This window comes from Myodes glareolus, chromosome 15 (genome assembly GCF_982192425.1).
Source record: "Myodes glareolus chromosome 15, mMyoGla1.1, whole genome shotgun sequence".
In the NCBI taxonomy this organism is placed as follows: domain Eukaryota; kingdom Metazoa; phylum Chordata; class Mammalia; order Rodentia; family Cricetidae; genus Myodes; species Myodes glareolus.
In genome coordinates this window covers 23,911,951-23,932,500 of record NC_142040.1, presented here as the reverse complement: position 1 = coordinate 23,932,500, position 20,550 = coordinate 23,911,951, and the positions used below count along the sequence as shown (strand labels likewise).

Genomic DNA, 20,550 nt, shown 5'->3' with positions numbered 1-20,550 from the left:
AAAGAGTACCACAGCAAGCAGTGGACTCTTTAGCATTAAGAGAAAACAAGTGCATTACAGTAAGTTTATTAAGGTGTAAATAAAAATGAAGACTATAAAACATGCTTGTTTAAGCACACTAAGTCTCAGGAAGAACACTAAAACATACCTTTGGGTGTTTCATGAATGCAGGAATATGAAAAAAGATAAGCATTTACTCTAACTTTTAAATAGCATGATGTGTGGTTACTTTTTTTAAAAAAAATTTCAAATAAAAAAGTTTAAACACTCCATAAACATCTATGTTTGTTTGTTTGTGCATGTGTATTGTGTGTGTGCTTAAAACAGGGTCTTGTTCTGTGGTCAAGCTGAACACATAGCTAAAGAGATTTCTTGTATCAACACTAAGCACTTGGGTTACAGGTCGGTACCACCATGTCTAGCAAACATTTGCTTGATTACAACAAACCTATGATGTTTTATACAACAAGATGAGTCTTAAGCAAGCAATTATTAAGCTTTATGAACTGAGAAATTCAACTTTCTCCATGTATTCTATACACAAAGGGAAGGGGTACTATTCGTTTAATCTGTCTACCTTAAAAGTAAAACACTGTTTCTTTAAATCATTTCACCCAGGTATCATAAAGCCAAAAAACAAGATTTTTATATTGATGACTCATCAAAATTAGAACTGGAATGGATTAGAGTAATAATGGATTAGGTTCCACAACAAGGTAAAAAGTTCATACACAAATCTATCAACAAATAAATGTTAAAATCATTCCAGTAGAAGCACAACTCTTAGACATGCCTAGTGTCTCAGGTTTGTGATCCTAGCTATTCAAAGGCTGATGCAGGATGATTCCAAGTTGAAAGCCTGTCAGAGTATCTTAGAGAGACGCTGTCACGAAATAAAAATGTAAGGGGTCTCGGAAAACAGTTCAATGGTAAAGCACTTAAAGCTCTGGGTTCAATTCTCAATATCACACACACACACACACACACACACATACACACACACACATCAATTTCATAACAGCACCATGTCAATAAATTCAATGTTAATATTTACTCCATTTTCAGAGAGGAAGTGATAGAGGCAATTATCCATATTAAGTCTAAAAATAACAAAGGATACTTTTTTAACAAAGAACATTAGTATTTTTTTTAAAAATCAAGTATCTGTAAATTTCATGCTGAAAAGTTCATTGTATTAATTTCTGTTGTGAAATTTCCTTGAAAAACATGCTAAAAGACCATGAATTCAGAAGCAACAGACTAGAAGTCAAAACAATCACAGAATTAATGAATGTTTTCCTGCATCTACAGATCAACTTTACTAGTTCCTATCTTTTTTACTATTGCTTAGCCCACATCTAAATCTCTTATTCAAGTATTCAAACTGCTTTACTTTCCTACCAAGTCCTTTGATTATGTACATACTGAAAGTTTTGTATACAAATACAACTGTAACAAAATATCTGCAGTGAACTATGTTTCCCTCCCACCAGATAAAGTAAATGTGTTTATTAAAATTTCTTACCCAAATTACCCAAATGTAGAGTTAGTAGAGTCTACAGTTCAAAACAGGATAACTACACTTAAATCCACCATGGAAATACTATTACTTAGGAAACAATACAGATAAAATATAAATCTTTCCTATTTTTAATAATCAATACTGCAATTAATTTGCAAAAGAAGGGGAGCAGAAAAAGGTTATAGAGAGAATCTTTAAGATTATAAAGAACATTTCCATTCACCATTCTGTCCACACAAACAATGACAAAAGAAACACACAGTGTCAAAACTTATTTACCACATAGCAATCAAAATAAACTCTGAGACTTTAATTCAAGATATTTCCTTAAAATTGTCTCTAGAAGGCAGTAGTAGTTTTATATTAATACTTCCAAGCAATTCATGTTTTACTAATTTGATGTTCAATTAAGATTTTATTTTCTAACTTAAATACAGAAGAGGGTAATGTGCATAACATACAAAAAAGATAAAAAAACACAGCAAGATTTGTCTTATATGCAAAACATAAACAATATGTAAATAGTAACAGTAATTCCAAGAATACCTTTTACTTTTATAAGTAATTTTATCATAAGAAAATTTGACTTTCAAGTAGATCAATAAAATGTGAATGGCTTTTGTCTTAGCATATCTGCTTTTAGATTTTAAACTATTGACTCCCTTAGCTAATTTCCATTTAACTATCCTGCCTTAGCAAATATTTTTCTTTTTTTAGCTTTTGATTAAGTACATCTATGGCATGCTGACCACACTCAACCAATAAGCCTTTTAATGTGTTATAATAACACACTTTGATTCCAATAAATGAGTTAGATGCTTAAAAAGCCAATTGTTGGTTTCTAAACCTGTCTATGCCAATTTACTTATTCTTACATAATGTCATATTATTTATATATTAACATTATTTAAGTCATGGATTACATACAGTAGGAAAAGAGAGTTGTGTCTATGCAAACATAGGATGGCTAAACAAAAGTGAAGTACTGTTTCAAAATTAAATGAAGGCGACATAGTTCAAATTTATTCTAGGAAACCTGAAAATTCAGAAAGAGTTTATAACTAGTGTTTTTCAAGTATATTCAAAAGTGCTTATTCCAGCCAGGAGTGGTGGCAAAACGCCTTTAGTTCCAGTACTTAGGAGGCAGATGCAAGAGGATCTTTGTGAGTTTGAGGCCAACCTGGTCTACAGACTGAACTCCAGGACAGCCAGGACCACACAGAGAAGCCCTGTCTCGAAATACAAAAACAAACAAAAAAGTGTTTATTCCACTTTAGGGCAACTGAACTGCAGACCACACATTATGTAAAAAGTTAACACAACAGAATTCTCAACTTCATAAGAAAATAATGACATAAGATCTGTATGAAAAAGATAATAAATATATTTTGTTTTGATAAACAATTTAAATAAGGATAATTATTTTCCCATTTAAACTTTCAAAATAACCTATGGATTGTCCCAATCTCACCAGTTATGAAGTAACTTGCCACCTCTTTTTTCCTGAAACACTTAAATTGGTTTGAAATGACAGCTGAATAAAAACTTCATGCTTATAGTATGCAGTAGTATACTCCTGGGCATAGGGCAAGGATTTCATAGCTCTGAAACATGCACCGAGAACAATTCTGATTAGCTATTGAGTAGGGAAAGGTACTTACTGTGATTACAGCCTTGCTAAGACAGATGGATCCCCTGCAGCCATATTCTGTCTCATCTTCAGATTTGTAGTAACTCAGGGTATTATTTTTCAAAACTACCCAACGATCTTGCCACCCATGAATATAGTTTGTCCACTAGGGATGAGAAGAAGAAAAAGAAAAGGTTAAAAAATAATAATAAAGTCAGTATTTTAGAAATTGAGGCATTCCAAAAATTAACACAAAACTTTGAAAAGCTCTAAAAATTACAATAAACAATAAAAAAGATTAGGTGATAAAAAATTGAGATGCTTCTTGTATATAATGACGTTCAGTAATTTTAGCTTAATAGCTAAGAAATAAAAAATAAAACATTTTCTGCTACATTTATAAAATTCTGTCACGATCTTTGCATACTTTCAGCTTCCCTTCTTCATCATCATTTTTTAGGATTTATTTTATTTATTGTATGTACAGTGTTCTGCATGCGTGTATCCCTGCAGGCCAGAAGAGAGCATCAAATCTCATTACAGATGGTTGTGAGCCACCATGTGGTGCTGGGAATTGAACTCAAGTCCTCTATCAGAGCAGTCAATGCTCTTAACCTCTGCGTCAACTCTCCAACCCCTCTTTTTCATCTTTATGACATTTAAACTGTTCTGATTCCTACATAAGGTAACATGCTCAACAAATCAGTTACATGGTCGTTCTTTCCTACACCAAATACTGCATAGGCTTCTGAAGAATTATAAAGCCAATCACCAGCAAAATGCTACTCTGTACATTAGTCTCATGTGAAAATCGTATGATGGTCATAATTCTATCAAAGAAAAAATCTACATCATTAATCTTTATTAAGTTCACAGTAGTTTTAGTTTTTCCCCTAGAGAACTGATGACTGTACTGTATATTTAAAATGATTAAATCTTGTGTTTCCTTTAAATTATATTTTTCTAACTGAGAAGCACTAATACAAATATAAAGTTGGATCATTTGGATCGTCCATCATGATTTCTGTGTTGCTAAGGTCCTGACAGAGTAAAGTTCCCAATCAAGAAACTGGGATAGGTAGAAATCTAATTGATAGGAATACTTGATTTTTCATGTTATTTATGTCTGGTGTTTTAACACAACTATTCTAAAAAGAATTTAACTGGATTGTTACTCAATGCATTAGCTCAAATTCTTTACTCATTGAGAAATCTTTAATGTTTCTACTTCCTAATTAAACACATTTGAGTCTGGTTCTGCTTCTAAGTCTAATCTTCATTATTAAAAGCCATCTCTGGAAGCTCACCCATGTTGACAGTTTAACTCACTCTTCTAAAGGGTCTCTGGGCACTATTTCCTTATTTCTAACAGCTTGTGACTCAACCAGCATTTAGATATTCACTTGAAAAGAACGATAGTCCAAACAAAACTGAAATTACCTCCCCTATAAGGTATATTTCCTTCCTATGTTCCGTTTTCTTGGTTGTATTACTACATTTGCAGTCATGGGGACTAAAGCTGGCTTAACACCAGATACGTGAACAGAAGAGCAGAAACAGTACTAAACAGACCCAATTTTGCTACCTGTGCTGGAAGAACTTGAACATGTCACTTAACTTTTGTTTCTTTGTATATTGTTTGAATGGTTGAATAAAACAGTGAAAATGACTGTCACAGTTACACAGGACACTCAATACCTGACTGTTCCTTTCCCTATAGCTTATCACCGTACCTTTTCCTGATATCAACTTTTAAATTTGCCTTGTCTTCTCAATTTTCAATGATTTCCATCAAATAATCAGTTTCATAGATTCTTGAGAAGTCTTACCCCTCTTAACCTACTTTTAAGAATAATCTTGAGTATACTTGTTAACTTATGCAGCATATTAATGAGACTCCAGCACTGAAACTTACATGAACAATTTCGTATTCTCTATCACATTACAGGGGCAATTTAGCATTTTAAAACCTCTATAGATTAATCTTACCTTGATGCCCATTATTATCCTTTATTTGCTAGTAATTGTGGCTATGTTGCTCTCTGTCTTTGTCAATCAAGTGTCTCAGAGTTATGATTACATAAACAAAAATTAGAACAAGGCCTGGCTTGTCCTATTAACTCAAGTTTGATGCATAATATGCATAGATAAAGAAGCTTAAAAATCAACATCTCTCTCTAGATCCTTTCTAAGGTGAAAAGAGGAACTCTAGTGAGTGTGTTAATAATTTATTATTTTCTTATAGTAGAACCAACAAATGGCATGAGCTTTGGGACTCAATAAATGTTTTATTTGCTATTATTACACCAAGAAAGCAGGGTTTTGCCTTTTCTCTGCCCCTATATTTGTTTCCACTTACCTATTTAACACAGGCAATGTTGCATGTTAGATATTATAAAAAAATAAGATTCCTTCATTTGCTAAGTTTAGCAATCACAAATTCAACAACAACAAAAAAAAGAGTCAGAACCAAGTTCCATACAAAATGATATAGGGATTCAAAGGAAAGAGATATTGAATATTTATGCAATCAAAGGCTTTATGGAAAGAATGGCATTTGGGATGGACTTAAAGAGTCAAGTATGCTAGGTCATGCCTATAATCCTAGCATTTCAAAGCTCTGGAAGGTGAGTCATGAGTTAGAGACCAGTGTGGTCAATACAGCAAAGCTCTATCTCAAAAGAAAGAACCAAAGTGGTGGCCTACACCTTAAATACTAGCATTCAGAAGACAAGAGGCAGGGAAATCTCTGTGAGTTTGAGGCTAGCTTGGTCTAAACAGCAATTTCTAGGCCAGCCAGAGGTACATTGTGAGATCTTGTCTTAAGGGAGAAAGTAAAAAGACAGCATGTGCCCGGTGACGAGAGACCCATAAAAGTTGGCTAAGATTTCATTTATCCAGGCTTAGTTACTTTCAAGTACCAAGGTATTAACCTTCCTCAACATGTGCCATCCTATTTGTCATAACTACATGGAATTACTACTTAACTAGAATTTCTGGAATACACATGATTAAGAAATATGTCTCATAGGTATTTTTGATTACTATTTAAAAGGGAAAACACTTTTGGACTGGTATATTTTTAAATTAAATTTCAATTTCCTCAATTCCAGACCCATCCCATTTTATGAAATAAGAAAGAAAATCGATAACCATTGGGACTTATCTATATAACTAAACAGGAGGAAAAGAACAGATGTTGAAAACTAGCTCTTGTTTAAATTATCAGGTAAATTACAAAGGGTTCAAATTACAAGAGACATATACTTTAAGCTTAAAATCATGCATGATCCATAGTGTGAATGTATGTATTCAGTATAAAGTTTCTTTGGTGAGGCTGCAGTTATAGCATAGTAGAACACTTGCCTAGCATGCATGATACCACTGGGTTTGCTCTATAGCAATGTCCAAAAGTAAACAAAGCACTTTGTAGAAAACATAAGCTAGCTGTATGGCTCAGACTGTGAAGTACTTGTTATGCATGCATGAAGACCTGAGTTTGATCCCTAACAACCACCTAAGAATGCCGGGCACAGTGGTGGCATATGCCTATAACCCTAGGGCCAGAGAGATGGAGACGAGAGGATCTTTGGGGCTTGCTGACTAACAAGCCTAGCTAAATTGAAAGCCTTGGGTTTACTTTGAGACCCTGTCTCAAAAAACAGGGTGGAGAATGATTGAGAAAGACACCAATTTAGCTTTCTGGCCTCCAGGCAAGTGTACTCACGAGCATACACAAATACATATATAAATAAAAGTTTCCATAAAACATTATATATAGCTATATATGTGTTAACCATACACACACACACATATATACATAAAACCATATATATATTTGTTTTCCAAGACAGGGTCTTACTATGTAACTCTGTCTATCCTAGAACTCATGGTATAGACCAGGCTGGCCTGGAATTCACAGCTATCCACCGGCCTCTGCCTCCCAAATTCTAGGATTAAAGGTGTGGACTACCACACTGAACCATAAAACTAGCCAAACATTCTTAAATTTCCAGAAAATTTTCTTTACAGCTGTTAATAAAAATTTTACTCACACACTGATTGTATACAAACCGAACAATCAAAATGAAAACAATTCCCTTTTCATGGACATGATCAATATTCCTATACAATTAAATGCCAAAGAGAGTTCTCCTCAAAATAAATAAATAAATAAATAAATAAATAAATAAATAAATAAATAAATAAATAAATAAAAAGATTCTGGGAGACTGGGCCTTACTACAAAGGTAGAGGTTAGTTGGCCTGGAACTTGTAATCCTCCTGTTTCAGCCTCCTGGGTGCTAGAATTACATGAATATACAATTCTGCCTGCCTCCCAGGTTCATATTCACATTATACTTCATATGCTAATCTGAATACAATAGATCACAAAGCATGAACTCTTTTCTCATCAGACATTCCAATATCTCACTCTGCAAAAAATGATGATCAAGAAGTCAAAAGTAAGACAGGTGATGGTGGTGGCACACGCCTTTAATCCCAGCATTGAGGAGGCAGAGGCAGGAGGACCTCTGTGAGTTGAAGGCCAACCTGGACAGTGAGTTCCAGAACAGCTGGCATACACAGAGAAATTCTGTCTCAAACAAACAACAAATCAAAAGTATAACTTGTTTCATAAAACACTTGAACAACACACTGATAAAGCAGTCTGCTTCTCATCTAATGACAAGTAATGAAACTCTCAGAATCAGGAGAGACAGACCATTTCACAACCATTTGAAAATGCAAACTTATTATACAACGTGTTCAATACAGATTCTTAAATTATAAAGATACATTAATCTCAATAAACACTGGGGAGCTTCACTCAACTGAAAGCATTACACTAAAATTTCAAGAATGATCACAGCATCAAACACAACATAATTTTCTACTATGTAAATAAAACTTAATACTTGGAAGCTTTGTATCTGACATACTGAAGTTTGGCCCAGGCCTTCTCTCTCCAGCTAAAGACATAGTAATAGCCTAATCTCAAACAATTCCAGAAATGATGTTCAAGAACACTGGCAGCAGAGTGATTTCTTAATGGCCAATAGCACATGACTTGGTATCTTATGACCAGCTTCTTAAGGGACTAGCCCCAACTCTTCCCCCTGGAAACACTGCTAGCTCTAAGCATTTCTTAAAGTTTAACAGGAAAGGACAGGGAAGTCAAAAGGGCTGAGCCTTTCCACAATAAAAATGTAAAACACAACACACCATAAACTATTAACAAGATCACTCATTTCCAGCCCTACAAATGCTATATAGGCTTTTTAAAAAAAAATTGAAAAGAAGCTTTTAAAAGTACAGGGGGTGCGGTGTGTGTGTGTGTGTGCGTGCGAGAGAGAGAGAGAGAGAGAGAGAGAGAGAGAGAGAGAGAGAGAGAGAAATGTCCTTCCTTAGTGCACAAATACTGTATTATTAAATAATGCTCCTTTTCCTTAACTTTGCAAAGGTCGGTCTTCACTCTGACACGTTCCAACTGACTATTCATATTTCTTATCCAAGCGTGACAATTCAATGGCTCTTTTCTGAACTTGGGAAAGGAGGGGTAAAGTACAAAAGTGCTGCACACGCTTTCTACACTCAAGATCACTCACACTTCTAAGTTTACTATCTCAGATTTTAAGGCCAAACCCAGGCTTGCCTAAACCCGCTAGAGCTGCACCCCACCCCAAGCTATTCTGGTGGGCACCTCCGAAACAATATAGTTTGAAAGGTCCATTTAACTGCTCTCATGTCCAGTACTTCAGACACCATGGTTGCCCAACCCAGATTCCTACACCCCAGACAGCTGCCGCCTTGGGTTCCAAGTAACCAGATGCACCTTGCCTTCCAAACCGGATCGCGGAATGTACACGCTTTCCAAGGTCCTCGGCCAAAGCTGACAAGTTCCTGGGGACTGGGGGTAACGAGGTTGGGGAGGACAGTTCCAAACGTCTCGTATCCCACCCCTGGTCAGACACTCATTCCATGCGGACCTTTTGGCTCCGCACCCCAGCACATTCCGCAGCCCCCGCCCCGGGACAGTGGGTGCCTCCAGTCCAGCCCCACCCCAGGTCCCGAGCGGCTCCCCTTGCCTCGGGGCAGGTGAGTCCCGGCAGCGGGTCCCCGGCCCCCCGCAGGCTGCTCACCTTGCTGAGGACCCCGCAGCGCTCTACAGGCGGCCCGGACTCCGTCTCCGGATCCTCCTCCGAGCCCGACGAGTTCCAGCTCTGGTTATCCGACATGGAGGCGCGACAGGCGAGCAGGAGACCGGCCCCCGCTCCGCGAGCTGCGCCAGTGCAGGCGCTCAGTCCCTGGGGTGAAGGGTCGGGGGATGGCACAGCCAAGAGTACTCGCTCCGGGGCGTGCAGAAACAGGAAGAGGGACGGAGCGCGCCCGCTGCGCCGCCGCCGCCGCGCCTGACACCGAGCGGACCGGGGAAGGAGGACGAGCGGCGAAGAAAGCCTGCCCTTCCAGCCGTCAGCCGCCGTGGCCGTGACCCCTGCGCTGCGCCCGGCGCCGCCACCTGAACTCGGCCCCCTAGGTGCCAACCTCAGTCAGGGAGGGAGGAGGGGAGGAAGACGGGAAGAGCCGAGCCAACGGCAGAGACCCAGGTCCGCTCACACCTCCGCTACCGCCGCCATCTTCCTGCCGGGCCCACTATTTACCCTCCCTCCCCTCGCCGCTCCCTCCCCTCCGTCCTCCCATCCTCCCTCCACCCCGCCCCGGGCCCCTCCCGGCGGCTCACGACGCTCCCTACCTCCGGCCCTCCCGGGTGACGACGGGTAGGGAAGGAGGCGGAGCGGGGAGAGGGGAGAACTTGACAGGGAAGCCACTGCGCTGCATTCTGGGAAGGCGGCCGCTCGGTCCGCCGAGCAGCCTCCTGGGAGTTGTAGTCGCAATCCTAGGCAACTGGTGGGTGTCCCGGGGCACGCGGAAGGCTGGTTTCCTGGGGGAACCTTCTGAGGGACAGCGGTCTTCTTTTGACAGTTGTGTGACCCTTCCCTCCAGCCGGCCTTCTGATTCCGCCTTGCTTGTTTATGACGATCCCTCGGTCCCTACTAACCAGGACGTGAGAACCCTCAGGTAAGGATGTCGGGTTGTGCGCAGCTGCTTTCCGGAAAGCCCGGGAACATCTTTGCGACTTGCCTGGGCAAGGATGTCAGGGGTTCAGCCGCTTCACTATGGGGTGGAGGTTATGACCTCTCCTGTTACAAACTGGAGGTTTTTCCTCTCGAAAGCCGCCACTGCTAATCCCGAAGGACTACTGTCTATGTCTTTAGTAATTAGACTTAATACTTGAGGCTTACTGCTGTTGAGGGAAGAATTCCTTCAGACTATTTTCATAAGCGTTTCACATTGTTAAATTTATAGAATTTAGCCAGGCGGCGGTGGCTCATGCCTTTAATCCCAGAACTCGGGAGGCAGAGACAGGAGGATCTCTGTGAGTTCGAGGCCAGCCTGGTCTACAAGAGCTAGTTCCGGGACAGCCAGGGCTACACAAGGAAACCCTATCTCGAAAAGTAAAACAAACAAAAAATTATAGACTTTTTATATTGTGGAAAGTAATGTTGAGGTTGTTAGAGAACAAATAATGTTGAAAAGGGTTTTTATAAAAAGTGAAATAAATCAGATTATATCCTGAAGTTTTCTCTTAGGTGTGAACAAGCGTCTCGAAATTCACATCAAGGTCTGTTTTCCTCTGCTAAAGACAGGAAAGGCTGGATAGAAATTTTCTATCAAGGTCGAAACGCTTTTATTGATCAATAAGGAATTAGACAATAGATGGCTATCAATTTCCTGATAATTCCTAACTTTGAAATTCCTTATTAAAGTGTAGAAAGAATTTCTGTTTGCTACCCAGTTGGGAAAATAAGAGGACATTTGAGTATGGGGATTAAGGCACAATGGCGAGGAGGAAAAAAGCAATGGAAGAGGCCTGCACTCTGCCTACTGACAGGATGTGGCTCTGAGAAGTACTGGTGACAACTTTCATTTCTGTAGATTGGCACCAAGTGCCATAGATTCTAAATCTGCTGTCTGTCAGTTACAAATCAGTTTCCTTTGTAAAATAATGGCAGTGCACCATTGAAAGACATTCAAACGAATAAAACCTTAAGAGATGCTTTTAAGAATGCATTGTCAGCCTCACAGTGGTGGCGCACGCCTTTAATCCCAGCGTGTGGGGTGCAGAGGCAGGAGGATCTCTGTGAGTTCAAGGCCAGCCTGGTCTACAAAGAGAGTTTCGGGACAGCCAAGACTGTTACACAGAGAAACTCCTGTCTCAAATAAAGAAAAAGAAAATTTAAAAAAAAGAAAGAAAGAAAACCTTGTCAAGCTGTTAAAACATAATCCAAGGTTATCATTTGACACATGCAGAGCTACTTTGTGAATTTCTAAGAGTATGCATTTAGAACGGTTTACTTTGCTTCGTGAATCTAATGTGGTTGAGACTTTCTAATTCTTGTACTAGGCTTTAGAATCATTTCTCTTAAGTAAAATGGTTGTGAATATTGAGAAATTCACTTCACAATGCAATTTAAATCCTAGAAATAGTGTTACAATTAATTCTGGAATTGGACCTTCTATTGTATTTTAGGCCTCAGCTAGTTTTGAATAATTGTGACTACCAACACCCAGCTCCCACTTACTCAGTTGAAAATTGCTTCATTATATTTAGTATTAATGTATGAGACATTGCCTTGCTACATTGGTCCATTGTACTAAAGGCTAAAATAGTTTAAGTGCAGGAAGATTTTTGTATAATGACTAGAGTGACACCTTAGAGATTTGTGATTTCCATCATTACTGTGGGAGGAAGGAAACAGCGGTGCAAGAATGACGTACTTTATTTATTTCATAATAAATATAAATGATAGCTTCCTAGTTGTGTGTCTTACAGAGGGCCTTCTCTAATTCTTGTGTAGTGTTCTTTATTTTTATTGGTTTCATTTTTAGACCCGTATACCATGGAATTTATTTTAAAATACAGAATAGGGTAAGAAATTAATTATTGTTGGTTTTTGTTTATTTGTTTTGCAAATGAGTATTTATTTGGGCCCAGCATTTTATTGAACAGTCTATTCTTACTCTTGTACAAATATGCTATCCTATGGTATATAAAAATCCCCATATATAGTCCTGCTACTGGACATCTTTCTTTTTCATTGTTATATTTATATCTATACCAGTATTTTACTGACTTAATTACTGTTTTGCTTTCATTTACAGTTAATACATTTTTATGATATTATTTTTCATTTGGATACTTTTCATATCTTCTCTTCCAAATGAATATGAGGGTAGCTTGTTGAACTGATTGAAAAAAAATTGTTGTTTGATTTGGGACTAGGGAGATAGCTCAGTCCGTGAAGTTCCTGCTGTCCAAGCATGAAGTTTTGAGTTCAGATTCCCAATATCCTGGTAAAAGCCAGGCAAGGCGGAACACATAGTAATTCCAGAGCCATCTGACTGGAGACATGTAGAACCCAAGAGCTTACTAGCCTGCCAGCCCAGCTGAAATGATGGGTTCCTAGGTTCTGTGAGAGACCGTCCTTGTCCTAAATCAAGGAAAGCAATTAAATACTCAAAGTAACCCCTGGCTTACAGATTCTCTCTCTCTCTCTCTCTCTCTCTCTCTCTCTCTCTCTCTCTCAGATTCTCTCTCTCTCTCTCTCTCTCTCACACACACACACACACACACATGTACACACGTACATATACACGAAATAGCGAAGTATGAAGATTTGAATTATAAAGCAATTACATCTTTACAGTATTATTTACATTAGCCAGACACCTTAAACATGCAATCTGACTTTTATCTTAAATGTTATGTAAGTGGAGCATTGCTGGTCCTACTGTTCCATAAAGAATAATGAACTTTTAAGCACAGGGAGGTTGAGTAACTTACTCAATGTCTCATGGGTTCTAAATGGCAGAGTTAAGATTAGAACCCAAGTCTCATTCACTTCCAAGCACCTTTTTCTGTGCTTTTTAATAAATCACTGGGAGGCAATGGATAAAAAAATGTATTCTATAGATAAGTGCATCCAAGCCACTATATGAAAATGTGTTCTGTAGATTAGAAATCCAAGCCGCTGTGTGTGTGTGTGTGTTCTATAGATAAGACAGCAAAGCTGCAATATATAACAACAATGTTCTATAGATAAGACATCCAAGCCCTATAGATGAAGCACTATATAGTTCTATAGATAGAACACTCAAGCCACTATATAAGAAATGTGTTCTATAAATAAGGTGTCCAAGCCAATATATATATATATATATATATATATATATATATATATATATAATGTTCTATAGATAAGACATACAAGTCATATATTTAAAAAAGAAGTTCTGTAGGTGAGGCATTTAAATCACTATATAAAACAGTGTGTTCTATAGATAAGACATACAAGCCATATATTAAAAAATGTGTTCTATAGATGAGGCATTCAAGCCACTATATTAAAAAAAAAGTGTTTTATAGATAAGGTATCCAAGCCACTCTATAAGCAAAATGTGTTCTATAGATAAGATATCCTAGCCGCTATAAAAATATATGTTCTATAGATAAGGCATCCAAGCCACTATATAAAAAGATGTGATCTATAGATAAGACATAGAAGCCACTCTATAAAAAAGTGTGTTCTAAGGTAAGGTATCCAAGCCACTATATACTTTTTAAAAAATGTGTTCTGTAGATAAGGTATCCAAGCCACTATGCTTTTAATTCAGCCAGTGACTCTTAGCATTTCCCGATTGTGTCTTCTGCTGTCTTATATGCCTAACATCCGTTCCGTAGATTGCATTGTTTCCTTCTATTTCTAATATTACAGATGAAGAACTTAATCACAGAAAAGTTAAATAATTTCCCATAAGTCATAGTAAAGATGTATTTGGGGTTTGAGCGCCAGATCCAGATTTCAGAGTTCATTCTTGTCCCACTTGAGTTTTCCCTCAATTCCCTCTGCTAATTCTTTCACCTCATCTCCCTCTAATATAGAGTACCACCACCGAAAACTATGACCTCATCTCCCTCTAGTATAAAGTACCACCACCAAAAACTATGACCAGATAAAAGCTGGGGGATTTTATAAGAGCCATGATTTTGCAATCTTCAAAATAAAGGTGTTAATTTGTGAAGCAGAGGTGCTAATCTTTGAACCATGGCAGTCTAAAAACCAAGCTGCATGGTGCTTTAATCCTGTTCCCCAAGAGACTGTTTAGGGGGTTGTTAGTGAGAGGCCCAGCCTAGGCTACATGCCAAGACCCTGCCTCACAAAACCAAACAAACAAACTTAGAGAAGAGATGAGCTAAATATAGCATATTAATAGTATAGCTATATTGGTAACCCTATTTTCATGACTGGAATAATTATCTAAGCGGTGATAGCAGCAATAATTCAAGCTTTCTTCTGTATTATATGGAAAACACCCCCAAATATCTGCATGGTTATGAGTGTGGGTGTATGTTTATACTAGTTAAAGTGTCCTGGCACCTCTTCACATCCAGTCTTGTAAATTAACTTTCAACTTACGATTATTTGTTTTCTTATCCCTGCCCCATGTATTTTCTTCTCCAAGGTTGAGAGAAATGATGATTGTAGCAGATCTTTCCTCACCCTGTTGATGTCTGATATTCATTTTTTAGGGGAAACAAGTGCTTTACTTAACCCGAGCTGGCCTAAACATGTTGCTAATTCTCCTGTATCAGTCTCACGAATGCTGGGATTACAAGTGTGAGCCACAGTGTCCCCCTCTCCATTTTTCATGTTATGATGCATAGTGATTAAATCACACCTGCTGTCTACCAAGAAAGGACTGTGTGACACATCCCCAGTTAGAAGCACTAATGTAAAAAAGTTCTGTTTCCTTTCTGGGTTTGTTGTTGTTGTTGTTGGTTTTGTTTTGTTTTGTTTATTTGTTTGTTGCATTTGTCTGAATCTCTTTGGGGATCGATTTCTACTGGGATTCCGAGTTTACCGTGTATTAGATTACACTCTGTCATAGTACTGTGTCTTGAGTTCTCCCTCCTTGCTTCAAGGGTTTCCAGTAGAGAGACAACAGTAGAGTAGCACCTGAACAAGCAATTCAGAATTAGCCACATGGGGAACGCATTAATTATAATTGACCAGTTGGGTACTGAAATTGCTTTTCTTGAAAGTTCTGATGACTAGAAGAGGCAGAAATAAATTCAAATTATTTCCAATATGAGAAAATTCAGAGACCTCAGAATCCTCAACTGGTTTTGTATGTATTGGAAACTTAAAGTAAGGTCTTGGTGGTTTTCTATCCACCTCTTGGGCCTCCTGGTATGTTTTTATCTGATCTTTTGTGATCTCATTAGTTTTCTATTCTCAACTTGCAAAGAGAAGCAGATAGTGTCTGGTCAATGGTATAACCAATATTTCCCAAAAGTATGATATTTAAGACTACTTTCTTTCTTTGTCTCTGTCTCTGTCTCTCTGTCTCTCTGTCTCTCTCTTTCTCTGTGGTTTGTTGACAGTGGGACTTTGACTAGAAGCAATCAGCAACATATCTAGTACATATTACTTTCGTTATAGTCTGTTTTTAACTATATTTTAACTATATGAGTTGGGAGGCGAAGTTGCATGGAAAAACATAATTTAATACATATAAAAATCCATTGATATGCCCCACACAGAAGCTGATTCTTTTTTAAAAACATACTAGCATATGATAAAGACTTAAATGTACAAATTAGGCAGCATATGTTGTGTTCTCCCCCTAGAATTTGAGTTCCATTGATGGATACATTTTCAACTATTTTCAGCAATTTTTTATAATTTTAATATTAATAACATTGCTGAGCACATTGAAGGCATTCAAAATAATTAAGGAATGTATAAGCAGTTTCAAATAATTTTAAAATTATACACAAAGAAGGTATTATGTTGACTACTATGGGAATTTGAATATAGTAGTTTAAAAAAAGCAAATGGGTAGGAATTGGACTTCCTATTCTCAAAGAGATTATAACAGAAAACAAGTAGATTAAAAAGGTGCATATTCAAGTATAATTATTAAACTGGTGTTTTATAAGTTACAGGAAGCAAACTCTCCTACTATCTGATAAAGATAAACCAGTTCTTTAACCCTCTTATCTAATCTTCATACTGGCTCTCTCAAGGCCATTTGCTCCAAGCTATCTTAGTTAAAGCAGTGTTCATTTGGCATTTTTAAGAAAAGATGATTCATGTTTCCTGGTCTTATTCCACCATACAGTAGAATTGAAATCACTGTACTATAACTTATGGATCTCAGTGACTTCGTCAATATTCAATGTAGATAAAATTCTGGAAAAAATAATTTTCCCAGACTGTTCTATTATGTAGCCCTGGCTGACTTCAAACTTGTAGAAATCTTCCTGCCTCTGCCTCTGACAGCTGGGATTAAAAGCATAAACTCCCATGGCCAACATGAAGTTTAGAAACATTTAAGATTTACAGAACTACCACTCCAAGTTTCTCTGACTTTCCAATTTAACCTGTACTGTTTTGCATCTTTTTCCTTTTCTCTATTCTGATAAGAGGTCATTGTAGCCTCTGCCACTGTTCCTCTCAGGCCCATTAAAAAATCCTGAAAGTCCTGGTGTGCTGGCACACACCTTTAATCCCAACACTTGGGAGGCAGAGGCAAGTAGATCTTTCTGAGTTCAAGGACAGCCTGGTCTACAGAGTGAGTTCCAGGACAGCCAGACCTATTAAACAGAGAAACCCTGTCTCAAAGAAAACAAAACAAAGCAAAAACAAGCAAACAAAAATATCACGAAAGCTTCTGCTATTATAATAATTCATTCTAGGTTCCCAGTAAGTAAATGGTCTTGGGAATGAATCCTAACTGGCTTAATCTGTAGTAACTATAACTTTGGATGTGTATTTAATATATAAGCAATTGCTTAATAGCATTATTACTATAATCATTTTTCTTCTCTGTATATATCCTAGTTGTCCTGTTATATGCACAATTTATGTATAATTGTACCCAAGTAGATATTCATTTATATAAAATGTACCAAATCCAAATCCATCTCTGTTGGCGGAGACTGCTCATTAGTTTCCTGGCCACCCAGACCTGAAATAATCACACAGAAACTGTGTTAATTACAACACTGCTTGACTAATAGCTTAGATGTCTTTCTACTAGCTCTTATATCTTAAATTAACCTATTTCTATTATTTTATATTTTACCAAAAGGCTCATGGTTTACAGGTACCAGCGCACAGACGTCTTTCTCCTCTAGCAGCTTCCTGGTGTCTTTCTGACTCCGCCTACTCTCTCTATACATCTATGTTTGGGTTTCCCATCTGGATTTACTCTAATAAGTAAGTCATTGGCTGAAAGCAGCTTTTTTATTAACCAATGGCAATTAAACATATTCACAACATACAGAGGGGAATTCCACATCATCTCCCCTTTTCTGTCTAAATAAAAAAGAAGGTTTTTAACTTTAACATAGTAAAATTGCATATAACAAAACAGGTATCAAGCAAGAATTACAGTTACAGTATTTCCATTTATTTTATCTTTTATTGTAACTAAGGAAAACTATAATTTTAACTATTTATTCTTTAACTCCATCAAAGACCCCAGAAAGATATAATATTACCTAAGTTAACAGGAAGTACGTTGTAAGCAACTTCCAAAACTCTAGAATTGACAGAGACATCTTGCTGCCTGGACAATCACCCAAAGTTCTTCTGTAATATTGGAGAATCCAATCTTCAGCCTATATGCCCATACTATCTGGCAGATTTTCCCATGAAGCAGGAAATTTCAAAGACAGTTCCGCCTATATTGGCAGTTTGTTAGTCACTTTCTTCTGTGTCCTGCAGAATGTCTTGCAGACTCTTTCATGAAGCAGGAACCCTGAAGGACTGTCTCACCTTCTTTAGGCAACTTCAGAAGTCATTTTTCTGTGGATCCTCCATATCCAGTTTATACAGCATACCATCAGTAGTCCAAGAACAGTTTCTTGCCCAAATGGCTAATAAACTCCATAAGGACCCTCTTCGATGCCCATCATCCTCTTGAAGTAATTAGTGCTGCCATGTCTCATTGTCATGAAAAGTCCTAAGTTCTTAAACATTTTAAATGCCATATTCTGTTAGTCTTTAAAAGGGTTAAAGAATAACTATCTATCTGAAATATATCTCTGTACATTAAGAAAACTAATTAATATGACTACAAACTTGACTAATATAGATGACTATCTATTAACCTGTATTTCTTAATTATACATTTTTAAATGAGCTGCACAAATATAATGCCTTAATCAAGAGCAGAAATATACATATGACAAAATTAACCTTAAATTTATATTAATAAACCAAGATCCATAGCAATGCAAAGTATTCATCTCTGTGTCATATCCCCCTTTAAATGAAAACATACATTTATAAACAATATTTGGGAATTCAGCCGGTAGAGCATGAGACTCTTAATCTCAGAGTTGTGGATTTAAACCCCACATTGGGCACCAATCTGTTGGCAGAGACTGCCCATTTGTTTCCTAGCCACCCAGATCTGAAATAATCACACAGAAACTGTATTAATTACAATACTGCTGGACCAATAGCTTAGGCAAATTTCTAGCTAGCTCTTTTATCTTAAATTAACCCATTTCTATTATTTTATATTCTACTATGAGGTCCATGGTTTACCAGTACCGACACATGAGTATCTTTCTTGTCTGGCAGCTACATGGAGTCTCTCTGTCTCCACCTACTCTCTTTACATTTCTGTTTGGATTTCAAGCCTAGCTTTACTCTACTAAGTCATTGTCTGAAAGCAGCTTCTTTTTTAACCAATGGCAATAAAACATATTCACAGCATATAGAGGGGATCCCACATCACATCTACCTACTTGTTTTTTTTGGTTTTTGAGACAGGGTTTCTCTGTGTATCTCTGACTGTCTTGAAACTCATTCTGTAGGCCTTAAGTGCACAGAGATCCGCCTGCCTCTGCCTCCCTGAGTGCTGGGATGAAAGATTATAGTGTGCCACCACTACCCAGCTCTACCTACATTTCTAATGATGGAAATTGTAGTTTCAGAAATATAAAGGATATTCAAGGAACTTGCATGTAACTTATCTTTAGTATTGATAACATTGCAAAGAATAAAATACTTATATAAATATACTCACAAAAGTTATATACAAACACATAAAAAGTAACTATAGGCATATTAAAGAATTGATTGATTACATGTGTATCTTATCTTTTGTATTGATACACAAAAAAAGATTATTTTGCTTCATTTGTCATGCATGTCTTCCAAACTTAAAGATTCCAGTTAGACTTTGATCATAACATATAGGGAGGTTCATAATCAGTTTAAGCAACCCTGGTTTAGTAATCTATAATGAACTTTAAAGGACTTAGAAAGGTTTTTAAATGATAAACTTTCCCATTAACTAGAACAGCAAATGAAGAACATAAAATTTATCTGATTGAAAGTAGCATTTTATAATTGATGTTTGATTAATTTATGGTCTCTAATCTTTGTCTAAGAATAATCCCACATCCAAACAGCTGCAGAATTTCTTTTTGCTTATGCTGATATTTCTTTCTCATCATTCCTTTTCCCATGCATGCTGTTGTTTATGGTTATTGTATATTATCGGTTACTATTTCCTCTCTTTTGTTTCTCCTGTACATAACAGTGACAGTATTGGTGGGAAAACTATAATAAGAAGACATGAGAATTACTAAGTAACTAAGTTCTATAACCTGTCATGCTGTTTAAATGACTAGAGAAGAGAAGCATACCTATTGGGTGGTATTTATTGTTTTGTTATTCTTTGTTGTGTTTTGTGCTGGGAATGGAACTCAGAGGTATACAAGGCAGATGCCATAATATGGAGCTACATCCCCACCCCCTTGTCTCTTCTAAATTCTCATTTCAATTCTGGTCCCCCCTGCAGTATTCCAAGAGTCTTGAATCCCTTTTCCAGTTTCCCAAGCCCTTTCATGATTCCTAGCCTTGTGTGGTAGTTTGAATGTAATTTCCCCCCTCCCCATAATCTCAGGGAGTGGCACTTTTAGGAAATGTGGCTTTGTTGGAGTGGGTATGGCCTTTTTGAAGGAAGTGTGTCGCTGTACAGGTGGGCTTTGAGGTTTCCTATGCTCAGGGTATTTCCCAGTGTCTCAGTTGACTTCCGGTTGCCTGCAAGATGTAGCACACTCTGCTCCAGGACCAAATTTGCCTGTATGCCTCCATTCTCCCCATCATGATAATGAACTGAACCTTTGAAACTCTAAGCCAGCCCTAATTAAATGTTTTCTTTATAAGAGTTGTGTGGTCGTGGTGTCTCTTCACAGCAATGAAAACCCCAAGACTCCTTGTTCTCAATCTAATGTCCATACCCTTAC

At 37.5% G+C, this 20,550-nt stretch overlaps 2 protein-coding genes across 5 annotated transcripts in view; one reads left to right on the top strand and one right to left on the bottom strand.

Moving 5' to 3' along the window:
* Positions 1-9,685, bottom strand: part of Cert1 (ceramide transporter 1) — a 110,188-nt gene extending 100,503 nt beyond the window's left edge. The window contains exons 1-2 of one of the 2 annotated variants that reach the window (XM_048441496.3): positions 9,296-9,685; positions 3,184-3,318 (exon numbers count right to left, since the gene is read on the bottom strand). In XM_048441496.3, coding sequence (XP_048297453.1) covers positions 3,184-3,318; positions 9,296-9,391 — 231 coding nt within the window. In that variant the 5' untranslated portion in view covers positions 9,392-9,685. The remainder of the gene's footprint in view (positions 1-3,183; positions 3,319-9,295) is intronic. The other variant, XM_048441497.3, reaches the window with a different exon arrangement.
* A 309-nt stretch (positions 9,686-9,994) lies between these two features.
* The window catches only part of Polk (DNA polymerase kappa), a 57,155-nt gene continuing 46,599 nt past the window's right edge, over positions 9,995-20,550 (top strand). For all 3 annotated transcript variants that reach the window (XM_048441494.3, XM_085676835.2, XM_048441492.3), the window contains exon 1: positions 9,995-10,232. The gene's annotated coding sequence lies outside the window, so the exon portion shown is untranslated. The remainder of the gene's footprint in view (positions 10,233-20,550) is intronic.